Raw genomic sequence first — 24,822 nt, 5'->3', positions numbered from 1 at the left:
AAGACAATATATTTAATGTTAAAACTGATACATTTTATTGTTTTTTGTGACTATTCACTCATTTTGAATTTGATGCCTGCAACACGTTCCAAAAAAGCTGGGAAAGGGGGCATGTTTACCACTGTGTTACATCAACACTCAATACGCATTTGGGAACTGAGGGCACTAATTGTTGAAGCTTTGTAGGTGGAATTCTTTCCCATTCTTGCTTGATGTGCGACTTCAGTTGCTCAACAGTCCGGGGTCTCCATTGTCGTATTTTGCACTTCATAATGCGCCACACATTTTCAATGGGAGACAGATCTGGACTGCAGGCAGGCCAGTCTAGTACCCGCACTCTTTTATTACGAAGCCACACTGTTGTAACACGTGCAGAATGTGGCTTGGCATTGTCTTGCTGAAACTAGCAGGGACGTCCCTGAAAAAGACTTTACTTGGATGGCAGCATATGTTGCTCCAAAACCTGTATGTACCTTTCAGCACTAATGGTGCCTTGGGCACTAATACTCCCCCATACCATCACAGATGCTGGCTTTTGAAATTTGCGCTGATAACAATCTGGATGGTCCTTTTCCTCTTTGGCCTGGAGGACATGACGTCCATGATTTCCAAAAAACAATTTGAAATGTGGACTCGTCAGACCACAGCACACTTTTCCACTTTGTGTCAGTCTATCTCAAATGAGCTCGGGACCAGAGAAGTTGGTGGCGTTTCTGGGTGTTGTTGATATATGGCTTTCGCTTTGTATGGTAGAGTTTTAACTTGCACTTGTAGATGTAGCGACAAACTGTGTTAACTGCCAATGTTTTTCCAGAGTGTTCCTGAGCCCACGTGGTAATATCCTTTACATAATGATGTTGCTTTTTAATACAGTGCTGCCTGAGGGATCGAAGGTCACAGGCATTCAATGTTGGTTTTCAGCCTTGCCGCTTACGTGCAGAGATTTCTCCAGATTCTCTGGATCTTTTGATGATATCATGGACTGTAGTCGAAGAAATCCCTAAATTCCTTGCAAATGTACAAGTGGTAAACCTCGCCCCATCCTTGCTTGTGAACCAATCATGAACAACCTGTTCACATGTGGAATGTTCCAAACAGGTGTTTTTTGAGCATTCCTCAACTTTCCCAGTCTTTTGTTGCCTCTGTCCCAGCTTTTTTGGAACGTGTTGCAGGCATCAAATTCAAAATGAGGGAATATTTGCAAAAAAACAATAAAATGTATCAGTTTGAACATTAAATACCTTGTCTTTGTAATGTATTCAATTGAATATATGTTGGAAAAGATTTACAAAATATTTAATTCTGTTTATATTTACGTTTTACACAATGTCCCAACTTCATTGGAATTGAGGTTTGTACATCTTGCAAATACCTTGTTTACTGTTTGTTATTTATGCAATAATCTGTTAGTTTTCATTCATTCAATTATGCAGGTGTTTACTCAGTAGTGTGTATTCCCAGTAGTTAAATACATTTTCCATTTATAAAGACCTTGATTATATGCTCTTGCATGTTTGAAGTATATTACTGTACACCCGAGTCATGGATTTGTAGCAAACCTTCAGGTTATGAGATTGAATCAACTTGGTTTATCAGTGTTTCTCTCTTCTGGTAAAATACTATAATTCTAATCAAAATGTGAATCTCTTTAACTAAAGCACAGGTGCCTAAGTTAGTCTCCTCTATTTTACTTTTTTGCTCGCTTCAAACAGGCCATTGTCATAACAGGCACACAGACTGTGTATACTGCGTTATGCAGAACATATCCATAATTAGGACTCACTGAATGAGTTTCATTCATTAACAAAATACAATGCAAAACTATGTATAGCAGAATGACTCACCGGATCAAATACCAGCATCCTACAGAGGAGGTGGACAGCTTCATGGGTTGCTTGGCTAGACAGTGTGTACAGAACAGGAAGGGATGGCTGCAGACAAAACAAACATCACAACATCAACCATCCTTCCGCTGTCTCTTTTAGCTTCTGGTATACGTTATAAACATGTGTATCAAATAATATCTTAATTTCTTGCGGTTGTTAAAAATGTGTTCGACAGATTATTCACACTTTAAACAAACCACCAAATATTATAACTTCTGGTAACACTTTACTTAAAGGTATCGACATAATCGTGACATGACACTGTCATAACTATGACATGATACTGTCATGAACGTGTCATAAACGTTATAAACAAGTCATAAACGTTTATGACTTCTGTCATTAAGTGTCCTCCGGTTTTTGTCATGACAAGTTGACATTGTTTGGGTTGTCTTGATTATGACAACTTGACATTAATCAAAGTGACATTACCAGAAGTTGTCTTGGTCATGACAAGTTGACATTAAATTTGTTTGGGATGTCTTTGTAATGACAACTTGACATTAACCAGGATGACATTACCAGAGAATGTCTTTGTCATGACAACTTGACATAATGTCATCCTGTTTAATGTCAAGTTGTCTTAATAAGGACACTCCAAAGAAATTTAATGTCAACAAAAACCGAATGACACATAATGACAGAAGTCAAACATTTATGACTTGTTTATAACGTTTATGACACGTTCATGACAGTGTCATGTTATAGCTATGACAGTGTCATGTCACAATTATGTCGATACCTTCAAGTAAAGTGTTACCAAACTTCTTTTCAGTTTTTTATATCTTTAATAAAACCAAATTGCTAAAATCACTGAAAGGACTTAAAAAAAGAGGCTTTGCTCAATGAGGCCCACAACTGGGTGATGCCACCCGTGCACCATGTACAGGTCTTTGCTCTTTGGAAGCGGCTCTTGCATGTGGAGGCGTGGCTTCAGCAGGGAGTATTCTTGGATGTTGACATGGGGAACGTGGTTGCAGGAATTGGCGGTGCCTAATGTTACTGCAGGAGGCGGGGCCTGTACAGACACTGAGGGCCTTTCCCAATTCCCAGTTTGTGCATCTCAGATTCCTCTCTTTGCTTTCCCTCCTCACATCTTAGTCCCACCCACAGGAGATTTGAGCCGTGGAAGAAAGAAAGCAACTCAAGTGCTGCATTTCATTAGTGTCTCAACATGCCCTCCTTCACTTCCCCTCAGCCCTTGGTATGACGTAAAAGCATACGTCGCACGGAAGCCACTTGGAGAGCAGAGGGATAGTGTGTGTGTGTGTGTGTGTGTGTGTGTGTGTGTGTGTGTGTGTGTGTGTGTGTGTGGGGTTGGGGACCGAGGGGGGGATTGAAATGGAACACACCTGTCCTTGTTCACTTTCAGCCCAGACTGTACGGATCGACCGCCAGTTCAAGGCATAGCGCTACTGCTTTAAGTGCATTTATTTTCCATCTTATTTCCATTAATTATGGTATTCTATCCCTGTTTTTATGTTCAATCTATGTCTGCTTATGTCATGCAATTTTCTTATTGTAAAATAGCCTATTTCTTGTATAAAGGGACTATACAAATATTTATAAAAAGTATTATTACTGCTTTTTACCTGCAGACTCATTTCAATGAGGTTTGGTAATCAGCTGCAAGAGTTTCTGATTTAGAAAGTTTGTGATCTGTATCATAATTAAATATGTTAATGTTATATCTTGCAAAAACAGAATTTCTTCCATGCATTTACAGATAATGTTGGAAGAAATCACACTATTACAACTATTTAGTAAATATCTTCTCCTTCGGTGGTCAGAAACAGGAGTTTTAGCGATTGTACATTACTGCCACGTAACCATGGATGTATTTTATTGCACCAAATGCATTGTGGGTGATATCCATCTCTAGAGTGACCATCGTTCTTCACTCACTCGCTCCCTCTGCCCTCCCGAGGGTCGATCTCACCAAGTTCACTTCAGTTTTTAAGACAAATGGAACGACACTTAAGATGGCAGCTGGGATTCCCCCGAGGGCAAGTGCTTAGAGGTAGTGAACGAGGGTATGTTAAACTAGCCTGGCTCCGCCCTTCTACGTACTTCCGCTCAATTTTTATTTCACTTCAGTACTCAGTCTGTGTTTGCGGTATACTCTTGGGTTTTCTCGACCAAAGTTTTTGCCGGTCCAATCAGTGAACAGAGGGAGTGGCTGAGAACGATGACGTTGAGGACGTGCGCTAGAAAGATGCGAGCGATGCCATTCGGTCCATTGTGGCAACGCCGCCGAATATCCAGAAGTTAAAGCCCGAGCAAGAACAATCTTTGCTGAGTTTTGTTGGTGGCCATGATGTTGTGGCCCTCCTCCCCACGGGGTTCGGGAAAAGTTAGATTTTCCAGCTCGCTCCCTTAGTGGTGAAGGAGTTGGCTAAGGCTAACGCTAGCGGTGCAAATGCTAATAGCCTTGACGGTCTCCCCTCTTGTTGCACATGCGCATGACATACGTCACGACCAAACGTTAGCGATTGGTTATGGCAGATCCAGAGTGGCTCTGGGCAGATCCAATAGTTTTAAACTTCAACAAAGTACCCGCCTTCAAGGAAGTTAACACTTGTCAATGGAGAGAGGCCAGACTCTCTGTACAAATGAAATGTACATGAGTCTGGTAGGACCAGGCTAATGTTAAACCACTACTGAAACGCAGCTAAGGAGAGAGGAGTCGAGGCTAGAGGTCGACCGATATGGGTTTTCTCTGGCCGATGCCGATCTTTAGAAATCAGGGTCAGCCGATTGCCGATTAATGCTGCCGATTTATTTTGGCCGATATGTGCTTGTTTTTAAACCTCTATTTGAAAGATAAAATGTAACACTAATATACACAGAATTTCTCAACAAAAACATTTATTGAACACTTCACCAATCTACACGTGTAGCCTATAGCCTACTTCAATTAAAAATGTATAATGTAAAAACATACTGTAGCCTATATTGTATAAATAATGTATGAAAAATATATGAAATAAACGAAACAGGTAAGAAGAAAATAAACTTTGTCAAATAAACCTTTCAATGAAAAAATAAAGTTTAGTGCACTTATCAGCATTTATTAAACTTCTGAGAATACAAATCTGCTTCACAGAAAGTGACATGTTATTATTAATCAAAACACTATTTCCTCCTAACTCCTGTTGAATCACATAAGACTAGGGCTATCTAAAGTTAATTCTTGTTCACCTTGTTTGTTAGATCATTGTTCATTTGTAAGTGTTTTATCTGTTTAGGGACCCTACTGTTACATGTCCTGTTGACCTCATTAGGATCTTATCTGAGCACATTTCTGTCATTCAAACAACTCTTAGTTGTAATTTAAAACTCATCCAGCCAATTTAATAAAATTAAGGGTTTTAGTCGTGCTCGAGTCCATAGATGCAGTTAATGGATAGCCTACAGGAACTGAGAACTGAAGGCTCCGTTAGCAACGATTAGCTCCGTTAGCGGTTAGCTCCGTTAGCGGTTAGCTCCGTTAGCGGTTAGCTCCGTTATAGGAGTGGATGACACTGCAACGGACAGGGGTAACAACCAGACTCTGATAAATGACATTCGGGGAGCTTCCACAGCGGTGTGGCCGCGGTGTTTTGTACGGTTTTATTAGTACAGTTAATCCCAAGGCAAGAACACCAGCAACATGCTACTGCTAACGGTAGCGTCTGAACCTGAAGTGGCTGCGCGAGAGACACACTGCACAAGAATTAAAGAGGGGAGGGACTGGAGGCAGCTGTAACAAATGTCGCCTTTTCATGTTTTTAACACTAGGCTGCCCACAGATGCGCCTGCTTATTAATCGGCTTGATATTGGCCGATGCCGATTATGTAAAAAATTGCCAAAAATCGACCGATTAATCGGCCGGCCGATTAATCGGTCGACCTCTAGTCAAGGCAACAGGCATTTAACAAACATGAGACATCCAGTCTGGAGCCGTCATTTTAAAGCGACATAAACAGGGCTTGACATTAACTTTTTTGCTCACCAGCCACTGTGGCTAGTGGTTTTCCAAAATTACTAGCCACATTGCATTTTTACTAGCCATTATTTTGTGGGAAATTACGTTTTATTTGAATAAAGTTGACTATGGTGTGCTACAATTCACTTGAACCAGATTTACAACCCTTTTAAATGTAATTGACCACTGTAAACATCCAAACAAGACTACATAAAATATATAAACACTGCAGTCATAAAATATAAGCTATGATAAGGTGGTGTGCAAAGCTCCTTTTGTATGAAAATATGCAACCAATTTAGACAGACAAAAGAGTATTGCATAAGGTTTGTATTGCATAAGTGGTGCAGGGCTGTCGAAGATAAATTTAAAGTCGTTTGGATCAAGCGCCTGCATGTCACTCAAGCAGAATCAGCAGCAGGATTGGCTCTTGATCCCAATCCTGTAGTTATAAACTTGACAGAGGAAACAGAACTAGACCTTAAGCTTCTGAAATAATCATAATGAAGTCAACCTGCTGTTTCTCGAGCGTCTCTCTAAGAATGCACTTACAAATGAAGGTGTGTGTCCGACAGTAGCTCTGCTATGTTTACATTTTAGAGAATGTTAGTTATTTTTCTCATTAAATATGTCTTATTTCACCGACCCACTATTAATCAGAATGTTAATTTATATTTTCCAACTGGCCGGAATCCATGGGGCCACGGATTATCTCTCTCCCTCTTTTCCTTTCTCTCTCACGTGTCTTTGTTTACATGCCACAGGTGAAAACTAAGTTTTCCGCAGAGGATATAGCTCCTCTGGGGAGCCTTCTCGCTCCTCAATGTGCATTTAAGGAATTGGGACGTCCTTCAAGATGGCGTGCTGAGATTGATTTCCGGGTCACAAATCGGAGGATAAAGGATTGAGGAGTTGAGGAGGCACAAATTCGGGAATCGAGAAAGGCGAAGGGTTCTGATGTTCCACAAGAGGCATGGTTGCAGCAAGGAGCGTGACCGAAGCAGAGAGTGAAAAGTGCTGCGGCCAGGCATGGATTGGCCATCGGGAGTACCGGGAGATTTCCAGGTGGGCCGGTCTATTTGTGTGGGCTGAATGGGCCGCACTCAGTCTAAAACTTTTATTGCCATCAGGAGCCAGGCAGCCTTTTTTGACTCAGTGAGTACATTATTAGGAGCTGGTATACAGGGTTCAAAATGAACTTTTTGTCCACCAGCCAAAATACAAGGAATGTTAAATTTTACTTTTTTTTGGCTGGTGAGGCAAGCAAATCTACCAGCCATTTGCATATTTTACCAGCATTTGGCTGGTATGGTGCTAATGTTGAACCCTGCGGTTAAGTACATGTGTTGAAAGGGAGTGCAAGGACGGTTGATGTCCGGCTGATTGTGGTGGGCTGGTCTGGGTCTCAAAAGTCCAGGGCTGATTTTTTTACCCCAGTCCAGCCGTGCCTGCCGCTGGAGCATCTACTTATGTGGTCATGGCCGAGACTGATAATGGGTGCGGGTCAGCTTCCTAGAGAACTTTCCAGACACCATATTTTAGAGATAATTACATGGTGTAACTGCAGAGGTGCAGGGCTGCAGAGTCTATGCTGTAGTATCATCTACTGGCTGCTGTACATCAGTGCCAGTTTAAATGCTATTAGCAAAAAAGAAAACCTCAATATCATTTAATCTTTTCAGAAAGTCAGGTAGGAAAGCTCAACGCAAAATAGAATGCTTACTTGCTTTTGAGGTCCTCTGAGAATGTGTGCACGAGCGCCTTCACATGCCGTCCTCATCGCTTCCATAGAGGGAATCCCCAACAGGTCAGTGATTAAATCCAGCTACAGGCGACATGGCAGGTAGGTGGAACAATAAAAATTCAATGCAAGTGAATTACAAAACATCAGAATATACAATTTTACAAACACATTCACAGCTAATTTACCATAATATAAGTATGTGCAAAGTTACATCAATCAATCATGATAATTTTATCATGGGCTCAATCGTTCCCACATCCTAAAACCAGTCCCCCCACCCCTTCCCAACAAAGCTAAGCAATCAAAATCCTAACCCCTCCTATTACACAGACGCACACAGGCACACATGCATGCATGCACACACACAATTCATAAATGTGTATAAGTTTGTTGTGACAATATCCAGCTTTTTGACAAGCATGTAAAGGTTTGAAGATTTGTACATGTAATAAGGTGTGTTGGGAAAGTATTCCACTGACTTACGTCCACAAAAGAAAAGGATGATTTGCCAAACAAAGTCTTGCGATTGGGAATAATGCATTCTCCTCTAGTGGTTGACAGAGTGACTTGTGTTTTTTCTGAGTTTTTTTTTTAGAAATATGTTTATTGATTTTCAAGAAAAAGAGTAAAGAAAGGAGAGAGAGGAAAAAAAAAACCTAACAAAGAACACATAACATACAGAACACAGCACATCTTGGATTACAACAATATTCCATGGTCATAGTTAGGATGGATACTATAAACAAAAACATCTAAAAGTAGTGAAGATAAATGAATTTCACATACAAAATCACCTACTCATTTGCACAGTGAGGTTTTATACAATAGCCAATGCCTAGGAGCTCACATTTTTAAGGTAATTCAGTATCGGGTTTTATCAAACTTGTTTCCTCTTATCTTCATTATAGAATCTCAATCTTTCCAGATGTAAAGTATTTGACAATTCTCCCAGCCACAAATTATATGAAGGCACAGAATCCATTTTCCATACACGTAAAATCAACTTTTTTGCAATCACCATCCCAAATTGAATGGCTCTTCTTTCAAATTTATTGACGGAGGAGAGGACACTAGTGGCCCCCAGAATCGCTACCAAGGGGCTGGGTACCAAATTCTTACCAAAAGCCTCAGAAAAATACACTTCCAATATGAATTAAGTTTACTACATGCCCAGAAAGAATGTGCTAGAGTACCTATATGGGATTTACATCGGTTACATACTGGTGGGATATCAGGATAAAATCTGTGTAACTTTTCCCGCGAATAATAGAGTCTGTGGAGTGTTTTAAACGGTATTAGGTTGTGCCTGGTATTAACTGAACACTTTTGCACATTACGTAGACATTCTTCCCAAACTTCATCATTTAATTCCATATTCAACTCATCTGCCCATGCCCGTTTATACACCTCCGTATTCATCAGAGCTCCATCATGAAGCATTCGAAAGAAAGCAGAGATTGCCCCTCGGGAGCCCGGGTCAAATTTGTTAACTGCCTCAAGAGTATTATGTTTATTTAGAACTTCAAAGTTTGGTATATTTTTTTTTTTTTTAACAAAATCTCTAATCTGCAAAAACCTGAAAAAACTTGTGGCAGATATACTATATTTGGCTTGTAGCTGCCTAAATGAAGCAAATTTTCCCCCAATATACAAATCATTTATGTTTTTAATGCCTTTCTGTTTCCAAGCAGAGAAAGCAATATCATTTAGGCCAGGTATGAAAGCGTGATTTTCACAAATTGGAGTTATCAGTATATACACTTGGCGCCTTGATATGGAGTTTTATCTGCTCCCATGTGCGTATAGTGCCATTGATTACAAAGCTGTTATTATAATGTGACTTCCTAACTTTGGTGGGGCTGTTGAGCAGAGCCAGCAAGGAGGTCTTGTTGCAAAGCAATCGTTCTATGCAAAGCCAAGCAGGGCAGGAATAAGAAGAGGAGGGGGGGCCTTTCCTCCACAAGCAAGTATAGACAGATGAGCCGCCCAGTAATACATTTTAAAATTTGGTAAGGCAAAGCCTCCAGCATTTTTTGGTTTACATAGATGTTTTTTGGAAATCCTGATGGCTTTGTAGTTCCAGATAAAAGGAGCAATAATTGAATCTAATTGTTTAAAGTAATACTGGGCAATGTAACATGGAAGAGACTGAAAGAGATGTAGGAAACATGGCAGTGCAATCATCTTAATTGCATTAATCTTACCTACAAGAGAAATAATAAGAGTCTTCCAAAAATGTATACTTTGTTTAAGTTACTCAATCTTATTATAGCAATTCTTCTGTAGAAGGTCCTCAGGGTCTTTAGTCACAGTTATACCAAGATACAAAAAATCTTTAAAAGCTTTTCTAAAAAGGAGTAGACTGTATAAATGTCATATCAACTTTGTTAGAAATTGGCATCAACTCACTTTTATCCCAGTTAACAGAAAACCCGGAGAGTCTGCCAAAGTTGCTAATTAAAGTCAAAAGATGAGATATTGAAGCTTGAGGCTGAGAAATGAATAAAAGAATGTCGTCCGCATACAGTTAAATATGATGCTCTTGTCCATAAATGTTGATAGGAGATATTAGACGACTTTGTCTAAAACTGACTGCTAGCGGTTCAATGATAATTGAGAACAGGAAAGGGGAGAGGGGATACTCCTGACGGGTTCCACGACTGATGGTAAAAGGGCATGAGATATTATGGTTGGTTATGACAGAGGCGGTTGGATGTGAATAAATAAGCTCAATCCATTTCATAAAGGATTTGAAATTCAATTTTTTAAAGTGTAAACAACATATAGGGCCATTCCACCTGATCAAAGGCACGCTGTGCATCTAAAGAAATGATTACTGTCTCGTCAGTGTGATCTGTAAAATATGGAACAAGCGGCGCAAATTAAAGTACATATGCCTACCTGGCATGAACCCTGTTTGGTCAGGGTGAATAATAGAACAAATGTGGTCCTTTAATCTATTGGCTAAGACTTTCCCAAGAATTTTCGTTTCGATAGGTAGCAGGGAGATAGGACGATATGAAGAGACCAGGTTAGGATCACGTCCAGGTTTGGGTATAAGTGAAATATTGGCCTTATATAAAGTGGGAGGCAACCTAGAGCTCACCAGTGAGTGATTCAGCATTCGTAGGATAAGTGGGGAACGTTTATGGCTAAGTACCTTGAAAAATTCGATACAAAACCATCTGGTCCTGCTGCCTTATTGTTGGGGAGAGAGAGGAAATCACATATTTTACCTCACTCAAACTGATGTCTGCATCTAGTGAGGAGGAAGATTCTTTTGATAATTTAGGTAGTCCCAGATTTTCGAAAGAATTTTCCATAGCCCCTGGATCAGATCCACCCTGTGACTGATAGACCTTTTCATAAAAATCAGCAAAACATTCATTAATTCTTTTAGGATCCGTCATGGGAGTCCCATCATTCCCCTTGATAGAATGTATGGACTTGGGATTGTCTTAACTGGCGGGCAAGTAACCTTTGGGGTTTATCACCAAACTCGAAATACTTTTTACCCTAACCCTAGTAATTTTAACGGCAGTTAAATTCTCCCCGTTTAAGATTCAGATTAAGCTTTAAGGAAACAGGGGCATGGTCTGAAATGAGAATATTATTGTGCAATCCACAACTTGTGATAATAATTTGGAATCCAATATAAAATAATCAATCCTTGAGTAAGATTTATGAACGGCTGAAAAATTGGAAAAATCTCTTGTTGTGGGACTAAGGAGCCTCCAAATGTCCACCAGATTATAAAACTGTATCAGATTATTAAGAGCGATACTGCTCCTCAATGTATTAATTTGAGAGTGTTGCCGATCAAGGACTGAATCCAAAACGCAATTAAAGTCTCCACCTAAGATTATATTTGTGTTAGACATATTGGATATAGTGTTAAAAAGGTTCTGGAAGAAAATGGGATCATCAAAATTTGGGCCATATACATATATATATCAGAGTCACAGGTACTGAGTTTAGCTCCTAACTCCATAACTAATAAATATCTACCTCTATCATCAGAAATGGTTTGCATATGTACAAAGGGAGTGTTTTTCTTAATAAGGATTGCCACTCCTCTTGCTTTTGTGCTAAAGTTTGATTGGAAGACATGTGATGCCCATGAAGGACATAATACTTTAGCGGCAGTTTTTTTAATATGCGTTTCCTGGAGGAAACATATATCGGCCTTGAGTGTACATATATACGTACACTCAAGGCCGATATATATTCTGATATGAGCATACACTTTTCCTTTTTTTAATGGGCTATTCATCCCCCTTACATTCCAGCTGACTAGATTAACTCCACCTTCACTGTGCTTACTAGGCCCTCTTAACATAAATAGTATCTACAATGTAAAATGGCTTGTCACCTGACCATGGCAAAGAGGATTGTGCAATAAACGAAAAAAAGAGATGTGCTGAAGCAAAGAGAACCATAAACTGAACATATGAACGCATCCAAGAGGGAAAACAAAAACCACGAGCGGTGTTACCATACCCCAAACTGAAAGTCAAAGCTAAACATTGGCGCCGAGTTAAGGCCCAAATTAGCATACAACTACTTATCTCCCTAAGTAGAGTGGAGCAATCCACCTAAAAATGTTCACAAGATAATAAGGCATTTAACCTCACCCAAATTATAATGCAATTGTCGGTCAAGGATCAGTCCATATAACGACCCGATCAAATGTCCGTGTCCCAGTCATGAGCCTCTTGACTCAGGAATTTTTTGGCTTCGGCCGGGGTACTGAAGGTGCCCGTGTTGTCGTTAACGGTGACCACAAACCTTGCCGGATGCCTAAAGCCACACCGAATTTTTCTGGCTCTGCACTTCTCCTTGATGTGTTGAAAAGCCATCCGCTTCTTCATGGTTGCTGATGTTAAGTCAGGAAAGATGAATACCGGACGCCCGTCATACTGTAGCGGTGCCTTCTCCCTCACGAGCTTTAGTACCAGCTCCTTTACCTGGAAGCGGTGCAGCCTGGCGATGATAGCTCTCGGTTTCCCGTCTTTCGCTGGCGCTGCGCTTCGGTGGGCACGATCCACATCCACGGGATGATCAAAGTGCTCCTCTACCAGTAGCTCCAGTAGCAATTTGGTGACAAACTCCGTTGGCTTGTCGTTCTCGGCTTTCTCTTTTATTCCGATTATGCGGATGTTTTGCCTGCGAGAGCGGGACTCCAGGTCATCTAATTTAGCTTGCTGTAACATACACTGGGAAGCTAGGCTCTCGTGTCGCCTCTCCAGTTCGTCCAGACGTTTTTCGTGCGATTCAACGGCGTCCTCTGTTGTGGACACACGTTCACTAACGGCTGTTAGAGCCGATTTAAGGCTGGAAAGGGACCCATTAAGCTCATCGAATCTGTCGTCCACTGCGCGTTTCATCTTGTGTATTGCTGCTAAAATGTCTTCGTTAGTAGCCGGGAGCTCAGCGCTACCAGCAGTAGCACTAGCTGCAATAGCACCTGCCTGTTCGGTGGTCTCCGCGTCGGCATCTTTTTCGACAAAATCTTCTTCACAACAACTTTTTTCGGCTCTGAACCCCTTGCCTTTTTTTGTCATTTTCCTGCTGCACAGCATACGACCGTTAGTAGTTTATTTAAAGACTTATGGGTGAGATGTAAGCTAGATTGAGGTGGAGCTCCCTACAAACACGTCTACTCCATAGCGTGGTCCGCCATCTTCCCATAATAAACATTTTTAAAGGAGGTGCAGCTGCATTATGGATGATTTTCTAGAGTAAGCAAACATTCGAAGGCATTATCAAATATTTAAACTATTATATTTTAACTAAAATATTTTTTTTGTCATAGATCTTAAGGGCTGTTTTATATAATGATTCAAGTGGTCTTAAGGCTGTTTTACCTGCCTGAGACAAACTTGTTATGCGGTACAAAAAAAGTGGAAGAATCATTGCATTTAAGTAGGTATTGAATGCCTCAATGGTAAGAGAGTTTCTTACAAAATAAACTTTTTAACATGCTTTTTAAAGCTAAGAGTCGGATCCAGGGTAACACCCAAATATTTGAATTTGTCCACATTTTTGATTTTATGCCCATTTACTAAGACCTCGGGACATTTCCGAAGTTTGCGTCTGTTTTGAAAAATTTCAAGCAACCTCGTTGCATTTTTCCCATGAGTGTACAGCACAGTTTCATCATTATTATTATTATTATTACATTATTAAATCATTATCATTACATGTGAATGAAAGGTCATTAATATATATATATATTAAAAAGCAACGGCCCTAAAATTGACCCATGTAGGGCCCCTATAGTGCATGTTGTAAATGGGGATAGTGTATTGATCACCCGCCACCCCTCATATGCCAGTGAGTAGTAACAACAAATGCCAACAAATAATACATTGTCATTAAAAAAAAAGACAATACAATGTATAACAAACTTCAATGAGGCTCCACTCACATGTATCTAACATCGCTGCATCCTACCTTACACAACGCTCATGAATTGGCAATGCGCTTTAAATATACTTTGCCCACTTTTTGAACGGCTCTGGTTCCATAAGTGATTGCTCCATTGGCTGTTTAGAAATGCTTATACAAAGTGTTTTTTTGTTTTTTTATTTATTTATATATATATATATATTTCTTTTTATTAAACATTTTAGTTATTTCAAACAGAAACATATTAAAACAAAAGCAGAAACACAGCACAGAAAATATTAATAACCATATCTATGGGCATGTGGATAATTTACATACAGCATCTCGTCATATGGTTGTACCTACATTTTATCCAGTTTGTGGTTATGACCTTTTAATCTTCAGACACTTTAAAATATTCTCCCATTTTTTAAACAGGTGCGATTTACCATTGAGACAATACCTCAATCTTTCTAGAGTTACAACTTCAGATATCAGAGATTTCCATATCTGAATAAAGGGGTCACCGCTACCAAAAAGTCTTTCATGTTGGAAAGTGTTTTCGTAGTCCCGTCCTGCTGAAAGATCCGTATTACGGCCGGGTATACAAAAGTGTATCTGATGCCCGCTTCCCGTAACCTCCGCCGAGCATTTGCCGATTCTTGCCTCTTCTTGATCACTTCAGCCGAGAAATCTTGGTAGAAGGACACCTCCTGACCTTTCACTGTCAACCTGCCTTTGTTCCTCGCTGCATTAAGGATCTTCTGTTTATCGGTGTAATTATGTAATCTCACTAGGACTGCCCGAGGACCACTTTTCTCTCCTCCTCCAAGCGCGGGTCCCGTGCGATGGGCTCTCTCAATCTTGACCCTGTCCTGCTGCATATCCAGAACTTCAGGAATCCATTTCTCAAAGAATCTAACTGGATCTTTACCCTCAAAGCCAGCCTTAAGCCCTGTGATCTTAATATTTTGGCGACGATTTTGATTCTCGTAATTATCAAGGCATTCCAGTGCTTTTTTGAGAGCATTTTCCAACGATTCCAGTCTCGGCTCAGTCACCGTTGACACGTCCTCAAGATCAGATACGCGCTTTTCTATAGCCGTCACTCTTTCCAAAATGCCGTCTAACTTCTGAGACAGTTCCGTGACTGGTTTAACAACAGCAGCAAGTTTGGTGTCTAGCATCTCAGCGATGTTGGTGGTCACTCTCTCAACTAACATGTCATCTCTTTGGAGGTTGACGTCCTCCAGCTCCGCTTCACATTCTGTAGCCGCCTGCTCCGTATCACACTCTCTTCAGCCTCTTCATGTTCAGTGTCGACTTGGCTAGCAGCAGACACCACGTCAGCAGTGCTATTAGCATTAGCCTTGCTAACCGTTTTCTTTCGTCCGTCTCTCTTCTTACTCGATGCGGGCAGTGCAAAAAAGTTATCCAGGGACATTTTGACACTTATTACAGCTGTTGCAGTGAGTCACACGGCGAAATTATTACTTCAAATAGTTATTTTGCGCCGACCCAGTGGGGAGGCGAAAAAAGTGCGTCTATCTAGTTGCAAGCATCACGTGTTCCCCCACAAAGAGTTTTTTTAAGGGGCTTAAGGTGCTCAAGAACTCACCAAAATTTGCACAGAACTTGTGTAATGTTTGATATTTTAAGGCGAGACACGGCAGGCAAAAATATCGGTTTTTTTTCACTGGTCAATTTTGAGATTTTGGGCTATTTGGCTTCAATAACATGTCTTCTTTCAGACTTGTGGTGAAATAAAGTCCGAAATACACATTTAGGTCTTTATTTTACTCCACTTTGTCTGTTTGCGTCGGTAGATTTCACCTAAATTCAACAAAAGTTGGCGTTCTAAATCATCCCGCTGCTCCGCGATCGCTGTCTGCACCCTGTCATCACATATACCGCTGGAAAGCTCTCTTTCTCCTGTACAATGCTGTCAGATACAAATATGGTCATTTCCTTTTTATCAGCAACCAATCGTGAAAGTAAAAGGGGGGATTTAACTCAAAATGCGCAATCTCATTGGCTGATGCCAATTTCTGACAACGTGATTCGTTCAGACGTGACATTTCCGCGGTAGCTCAAAATGTTGAAAGAAGTGCGTCGAAAACGGCCGAAAATCACCTCAGAGAAGACGAAAACAGTTGTCATTAGCAACAAGACACAGGGGATCACAAACTAAGACAGCAGATGATGAAATGCCTTCACATAGTACGTCGATGTTTAAACTATCGTTCAGAAAACAGGAGTGTTCAAACAGCGGAGGTAATCAGACTCTCTCTCTCTCTCTCTCTGTCTCTCTCTCTCTCTCTCTCTCTCTCTCTCTCTCTCTCTCATACAGTTTTGTATAATATAATTACTATATAATAGGCTACTAAACAGATCTGTAATTTTGGGATCCTAAGTGGTGCGAGTCCCTCAGGCTGTAGCAGGCAGATCCATATGTAGCTGTCAGTGGAGCTGCTGTCACCTCTCCTAGGAGAACTACCAGCTTCTCTTCTGGTGTTAACTTTTTTTGGCTATTTTTTCAAAGTGTAAATCTCTTAGTGAAGATAGTTTTTCCCAGTGGAGGAGGAAGTGTATCTCTGTCTGACCCAGTAGGTGGTCACTGAGACTGTATTTAGTCAGGATCCGTCTCTTCTTCATATCTCTGACAGTGTGAAGATAATCTGTCAAATAATAATTTAGTCTACTTTGTTTGTTTTCTCCAATGTTATAAATATTGGTCTTTTGAATGAGTCATAATTAGTTTTGTTCTGTTGTGTTATGAACCAGTGCTGATGGGAGCCTGGTTAGTTATCTTCACCATCAGCTGACTGAGAGGACTGGTTCTGGTTAGTTATCTTCACCATCAGCTGACTGAGGGGACTGGTTCTGGTTAGTTATCTTCACCATCAGCTGACTGAGGGGACTGTTTCTGGTTAGTTATCTTCACCATCAGCTGACTGAGAGGACTGGTTCTGGTTAGTTATCTTCACCATCAGCTGACTGAGGGGACTGTTTCTGGTTAGTTATCTTCACCATCAGCTGACTGAGGGGACTGGTTCTGGTTAGTTATCTTCACCATCAGCTGACTGAGAGGACTGTTTCTGGTTAGTTATCTTCACCATCAGCTGACTGAGGGGACTGTTTTGTGGGAAAAGTAAGCTTGAGGCAGCAGCAAGTATGGCCATCTCCACCTTGATGAAGGTGCCTCTGCCATGCTTTCTGTTATGGAGAAGTTGTGGCTTCAGAGCACAGTTGTGATAGTCAATTCAATGAGAGAAACTGATATGCTCAGGATCTCAAAAGCTGAGGCCGTCACAACTGCCAGTGTAAAACATAGGCGCAAGAGTCTAAGTACAGCTAAAATACATATGGTGCTGGAATGGACAGTTAGACTTAAAAGCTGTGACATCTATTGTTGGTCTTGTTCTGTGTCCATACAACTGTCCAGCGTGGGTTTTGTCTGCAACTTTGTGCATGATACGCCAATATTAATTCATTGAGTTACTGCAGTTGTAGGCCTTATATGCCTGCCATTTTATTAAATAATACATTTTCATGAGCTTGAAATATTCTATATTATTATCACTAAGGGCCTGAGCATTTATTCTGTTTTTGAGCAATTTTTCCAATAGAAATGTATTAAATTCCACTATTTAAATCTTTAAATGCCGTTTTCTCAAAATTAGTTTTTTGTCATTCTCCAGTAGAAACATCTCAGCCTATGTAGCACCTATGTACACCAAACTTTCCAGTTATACACTTAGTAGTATTCTGAAGATATTTACAGAGGGATTTTTTAATAAATCATTCCTGCCCTGATTTATGTGACATTTTAAGCAAAAAAACATGGCGAAAATCGATTTTTTAGGGCTATGGACAGTATATTTTGATTTCCTAGGTAATGAAAGCAGATATCCTGAAATCCCTCTGTAATTTTGTTTTCATCTTGTGTGTAAACAAAATGAAAAAATAATTTTGCACCTGGCTTTATCATATGTTCAGATCTATCTACCGAAAATATATGCAAAATTGCGCATATTTAATGAGAAAATGCCTAATTTGCATAATTAAACATACACATTTCAAAAACTTGTAATACATTTTTTTTATATACTTGTGTAAGTAATCAACTGAGGAAGTTTCATGGAGATATCTATTATTTTAAAATTTTAGCCTATTCACCTGTAGTGTCTCGCCTTAAGGGTTTTGTGCTTGGGTGTGACAAAATGGTTCAATAGCGCCCCCTACAAAGTTTCAAAGCCTCCTTTAAATTTTATGTAGACTAACGAAAATTTGTAGGAATATCTAACATGTTGAGATGTACAAAAAAGCCTCTTGGGGGTTTACCTTTAACTCAACAGGAAGTCAGTCATTTGGAATTTACTTTGCAATTTTACTGCATTTTTTGTCTTTTCCAGGTGCTGTACTTTAAAGGTCCCATGACATGGTGCTCTTTGGATGCTTTTATATAGGCCTTAGTGGTCCCCTAATACTGTATCTGAAGTCTCTTTCCCGAAATTCAGCTTTGGTGCAGAATTACAGCCACTAGAGCCAGTCCCACAATGAGCTTTCCTTAGTATGTGCCATTTCTGTGTCTGTAGCTATTGAGGAGGAGAGAGGGGGGGGGGAAGGTGGAGGGTGGGGGTGTGGCCTTGACCAACTGCCACTTTGCTCATTTGAAAGCCATGATGTCTCTCTCTCTCTCATGGGTGGGCCAAATTCTCTGGGCGGGCAAAGCAGAGAAAGGGGAGGTAACCTTGCTCCTTATGACCTCATAAGGAGCAAGATTCCAGATCGGTCCATCTGAGCTTTCATTTTCTCAAAGGCAGAGCAGAATACCCAGGGCTCGGTTTACACCTATCGCCATTTCTAGCCACTGGGAGACCATAGGCAGGCTGGGGGAACCCATATTAATGTTAAAAAAACTTCATAAAAGTGAAATTTTCATGCCATGGGACCTTTAACAAACTCCTCCTAGAGATTTAATCCGATCGGCTTAAAAATGTCTCATTACAATCTCAAGAACCTCACGATGTAAAGTTGTTAAAGAGTTTTATTGAATGATGTCGCCGTGGCGTGGCCGCAATTTTACGCCTTTCACGAAGAAACAGGAAGTTGCTGTAAATCGTATGTACAATGTCCAATCTGCCTGAAATTTCTCATGCTTGATAAGAGTTCAGGCCTGTAGACATCTACTTGCCAATATTGACTCATAGTTATAGCGCCACATGCTGGGAACAGGAACTCAGCCTTATATGATTTACATGAAATTTACAATGTGTGGTCTACACTGGTGCCCGAATAGCCATGCCACTGTAGTTTAGCATTAGCTAATGAACCGTTTGACTATACTTTTTTGTGGGAGGCATCCTTTTTCATTCTTCATTCACCCTATTGTTACAAGGCTAAGCTAACCTGGGCTCGTACCACAAAGAACACACAGCTACAAAAGGCTAGCCTAGCACATAACATTAATGGTATTGTCTCCTCTCCCTGCATGTGTGTATTTAACGTGAGAGTGAGAACTTAGCTGGCCTGGATGAGTGTACTTTTTTGTAGCCTGGTCAGCCCTCAAGAAAGAAAATCGGAAATGATCTGAGTATTATACTGGATAATGAGGAGTGGGACAGAATTTGGTCCTGTGATAAGGTCCAGGAATTTTGGACCGGGATACATGATAACCTATGTCTGATTGCATGGACCCAGGTTCCATTCAGCCCAAAATGATTTGTTCTAGGAGATAGATCAATCCTAAACGCAGGGTTTTTCCTGCATAGAAAAAGGTTTGGCGCCCTCCAAAGAGGTTTTAGCTAGCGCCAAAGGAATATCAAGAGCGCCAAAACATCTGATTTTCAGCAGCCAGCCTCCCTCTAATCAACAGCCACTACTGTACATACACATTAGGGCTGTTGGAACGAATACCGGAATTCGAATATAATTCGAATAGTAAAAAAAATCATTACTATCGAATGCCGAAATTACTATTCGAATGTGACTTTTTTTATAAATATGTTGGCTAACGGTAGCTAATCTCCCTCTTTTTGCCTTGGCCTACCAGCATGTGTCACTCATGTCACGTCTTATGAATAATAAGTTAGCAGGAGTGACCAACACAATGCATTGTGAGGTCTAAGATAATGTTACGTACCGAGTGACGTTAGTACAACATCACGTAGCTAACGCTACATACTGAGTAACGTTAGTACAGGGGGGACTGACAGGCTGCGGCTGGAAATCGGAAGGAGGACAGGAAATAGTTTTAACATGACTTTAAAATCGACATGCACCGAGCCAAAGTGCTAATGTTAACATTAGTTAGCTTGTTCTTGTTTCCTAACTGCGTCGCGAGTTATAGTAACGTTAGCTTAGCTGGGAGCTTCATGGAGACAGCTAAAGTTTATGTTAGCTGCCCTACAGCTGTCAGAGTTAGCTTCGACTTCATATTTTACCTTCTAATAGCTGTATTCTCAGTAATGTGATGATCTGCAAGAAACAGGCTTCTTATAAATCACTAAAATAGTAGTGACAGCACAGCTTGGCTTAGTTATTAATTCTGTTAGCACCGTTAGCCTTTACAACAGAGCTGCTTCAAAACACTTTCTCACAAGTTCTCTGTTGATTTGTGTTTGTCGCTGTGTGCTCGTGGTGGAAAATGTATGTAAAAGTTGCGTGCAATGCGCCAGGACGTAGGTCCCCTTCAAGGCCAGGCTAATGTTAGAAGTCCCTCTAGTGGACAAAACGTGTAAAAACAACCATATGCTCTCCTTCCGCAGTCTGTCTGCGCGGCGAACTGCACTGCCGTCTATGTATATTCTGAATAAGCTGCAGAGACGCCTCGCTCCGCCTCTCTGCTGAGCCCAGTTCAAGTAACATCAGCAGTTAAACTGTATTTCACACTATGATGGTTACATTTGCAATTAATCCTTAGTTCACATGCATGCCGAACCGTAGGGGCGGTCCATTACACTACTGTATGGCTATAGTTTCAGTTTTTTTGATTCATATTTTAAAATAGAAAACACTACACTTCATAATGTTTTGTATTTACAACACAATTGTATTATTGTACAAATTAGTTACAACAGTAATAACAGTTACTTTATGTGAGTCACTCCTACATTTTTCAACTAAGGAGCAAAATGTGCTCATTGGGGAAAAAGATACGGTTATGCCCTGTTCATACTAATCAAATGAACTGGACTTTGTGGTCAATTGTAGTCGGATGCAAAAGCCCCCTTCCCTCACTGCATTATATTCCATTATTTTTAATTGTTAATTTTGTATTTTCCCTGACATAAATTAAGACATTTCCACCATAAATTTGTGCCTGAAAATGTTTTAGAATGCAGGAAATGAAGTCTCAAAAGAGCACCTTCTCTCACTTTGAGGCAACAGGTCTAGGCACACTCATGCATAATCAGAGATTAAGATATTTCCTATCACACATCATATAGCAGAGGGAGCAAGTAATTTGGACATCTATTATAAATTCTATTCTAGAATATGTCTTGTGCACTGACTGTGACTGAAATGTATAGTCTCTCCCAGTTGGGTTCAACATTCTCCAAATATCCACCAAGCCAGAGTCTTACAAATCCTCTGTAATGTGAGAGAGGCTCTGGGGGCCCTGCATGCTGCAACCCAGCTGTAGTCCAGAACTGGGTCCACTATCAAGTTAAATCGCCCCCTATAACAACATTGTGGTTCCCCACAGCTTGTAATTTCCTATCTAAATCTATAAAAAAAAAAATACCTGATCATCTATATTAGGTGCATATATACGTAGGTATATATATATATATATATATATATATATATATATATATATATATATATATATATATATATATATATATATATATATATCACATCTGACAGTTTGTTGGAACGTGAGGACGCTGACGTGAATATCACTGCTTCACAATCCGCAAAATTTTTCTAGTAAATTAAGTAACTTTGATTTTAGATTAGATGTTGCTCATTTCCAACACCTTTAAATCCCCTGCTTTGACTCATAAATTCTGGACTCTGTGCTGCTGCCAGCCTGTGTAACGTACGTTACTCACTGTTGATCGACTGTTAGCTTCAGCTGGCTAGCTGTCAACCTCCTGACTAACGGTTAGGATTATCCCTTCAGACTACAGCGGACTTCACTGGACTCTCCATCCAAACTCCTGACTGGACCTTCGTATGCCACGACTACCAGACTCTTTCAAGTACATGTACTCCCTGTCTCCATTGATCCCTTAGTAGCTTTGATACACCCGGTCGGCCGGCTGTTTGCTTCTGCTGGCTAGCTTTTGTTAGCTTCCACCAACAAACGGCTGGCCAAGCACATCTGTTCACTGTAGAGTTGTTTTAGCCCTGTACCCGGCTCAAGCAAATGGCACTTACAGCTAACATTGTTAATGTTGGCCACTACATCTCTGCACTGCAGAAAATGGTGTTCCTAAAATATTCCTCACTGCAACTTCTCAACGGCATCTGCTACATCGCTCCATCTTGCATTGCCAACATAAAATCCCTCGGACTCCTACGTCGTCCTCGTTATGTGCACAGGGCTATGAGATGCAAGTCTGTTTACTCTGATCATGCATCCCTACCATACTGTCTGACCAGTGCTCCACCCCACAGCGTCGTCGTCATCACAACAAACCAAGTGCAGTCTGGTAACCTGAGACCTTTAGTATGTGTTGACAGCGTCATTCCTCCCAACCTCTCTTGCTCAGCATCCACAAACAAAACTGCTTCATTTATGCTGCAAAATGCCCCTTCCATTGACAACAAAGCATTACTTATTCATGACATCATTACAGAAAAGACAATAGACTTTCTCTGCTTAACTGAAACTTGGCAAAATCAAGGAGGATTACATGACACTAAACCAAGTCACCCCACCCGGCTATGTGTACATCCAGAAGCCCCATTGACACCAACCAACCTCCGGATGAACCTGACTGTTGCACCAAGTTCCTGGATTTCTTTGAGGCCAAAGTTGATCTTATCCATCAGCAACTTCTGGTGTGTGCCCCATCCCCTGCTAATTCCAATCTGCCACAGGACATTGCTCCCTCCCCTGCTCATCTGCCTCAGCGCTGCCTCTCCTCCTTCACGCCTGTGGACAACCTTCTAGTGACCAAGCTGGTCACAAAAGCAAAGGCTTCCAACTGCTCCCTGGATCCAATGCCTACAGCCCTGGTCAAAGCATGCCTGCCTGTCCTGTGTCCCATCATGGTTGATGTCCATGCAGTTGCTCCTTGGAATCTGGCGTAGTTCCCACCTACTTTAAAACGGCCTCAGTCCCCACTATCCTCAAGACGCCAGGTTCGGATCCGGAGGATGAAAACAACTACCAGCCGATCTCCAACCTTCCATTCCTAAGTAAAATCAGTTGCCACCCAAGTCCATAAGCATATGTCCAACCACAAACTCTATGAACCCCTTCAGTCAGGATTCAGACCTTATTATAGTACAGAGACCGCCCTCAACAAAATCACAAATAATCTATTCACCACTGCTGACTCTGGACACATCAGCATACTCATTCTCCTCGACCTCTCTGCAGCCTTTGAAATCTCCCATACCATTCTCCTCAACCACCTATTCCATCACCTTGGTATCACTGGCACAGCTCTGTCCTGGTTTCAATCTTGCCTCTCAGACAGGAAGTAATTTGTCACCATTAGCAACTCCCGCTCCGACCAAGCTCCAGTCAACCAAGGTGTGCCTCAAGGCTCTGTGCTTGGACCCATCCTCTTCACCATCTACATGCTCCCCCTACCCATATGGTAACATGGTCTTCGTTTCCACTCCTACGCCGTTGATACACAGCTCTATATCAGCACCATACCATCCACTCAGCCCCCCCCCCCCCCCTCCCTGGTCAACTGTCTGCATGACATCAAAGCCTGGATGTCAACCAACCTACTCAAACTGAACAGCAATAAAACAGAGCTCTTGATTGTGGCCCCCAAGGCGCTGCTCTAGAAGGTTGGAGATCTCATCCTGGATGTTGAAGAGTGAGCCATCTGCCCATCCTCTGAGGTCTGCAACCTTGGTGTAATCCTAGACTCCACCCTTTCTTTCCATACTCACATCAAATCTATCACCAAATCCACATTTTTTCATCTTAAAAACATTTCCAGACTATAGCCATCACTCTCTGACTCGTGGCAGAAACCCTCATACACGCTTTCATTACCTCCTGTTTGGACTACTGCAGTGGAGTCCTGTCTGGGGTCTCCAGCAAAACCCTAGACAGGCTCCAGTATGTCCAAAACTCTGCCGCCAGGGTCCTCACCCACACCAAGATGTGGCAGCACTTCACCCCAACCCTCATCCATTTTCACTGGCTCCCAATTAAGTCCCACATCAAATATAAAATCCTCCTTCTCACCTACAAATCACTCCATGCCCTGGCCCCACTGTACCTCTCCAGCCTCCTCCATCCATACACCACACCCCGAAACATGCGGTCCTCAGACGCTGGCCTGCTCTCCATTCCCCACACCAGACTCTGTACCTTTGAAGACAGTCTTTAGTGTTGCAGCCCCATCCCTCTGGAACACCCTCCCTGCAGATATTCGAAATGCTACATCCCTGGACATTTTTGAAAAACTCCTGAAATACCACTTGTTCACCACAGCCTACAACCTCCCTTAGTATAGCCACTGTAATTCTGTTAAGTGTCCTTGGGTTACATGAAAAGCACTATATAAAAGTTATCATCATCATCATCATCATTATTAATATTGTTATTATAATATACTAGCCAGAATTAGTTCTTGCCCTTTTTTCATTACTCGTATTTCAGCCAGAACGATAATAACCCTTCCAG

The 24,822-nt window shown here is 41.2% G+C and overlaps 1 protein-coding gene across 5 annotated transcripts in view; it reads right to left on the bottom strand.

The window, feature by feature from the left end:
- The window catches only part of nlk2 (nemo-like kinase, type 2), a 97,089-nt gene that overhangs the window by 32,110 nt on the left and 40,157 nt on the right, over positions 1-24,822 (bottom strand). For all 5 annotated transcript variants that reach the window (XM_031312051.2, XM_036003356.1, XM_031312054.2 and 2 more), the window contains exons 8-9: positions 7,578-7,679; positions 1,845-1,931 (exon numbers count right to left, since the gene is read on the bottom strand). In XM_031312051.2, the coding sequence (XP_031167911.1) occupies positions 1,845-1,931; positions 7,578-7,679 (189 nt within the window). The remainder of the gene's footprint in view (positions 1-1,844; positions 1,932-7,577; positions 7,680-24,822) is intronic.

The sequence above is a fragment of the Sander lucioperca genome, chromosome 7 (assembly GCF_008315115.2).
Source record: "Sander lucioperca isolate FBNREF2018 chromosome 7, SLUC_FBN_1.2, whole genome shotgun sequence".
Classification (NCBI taxonomy): domain Eukaryota; kingdom Metazoa; phylum Chordata; class Actinopteri; order Perciformes; family Percidae; genus Sander; species Sander lucioperca.
This window is presented reverse-complemented; position numbering and strand designations above follow the sequence as displayed.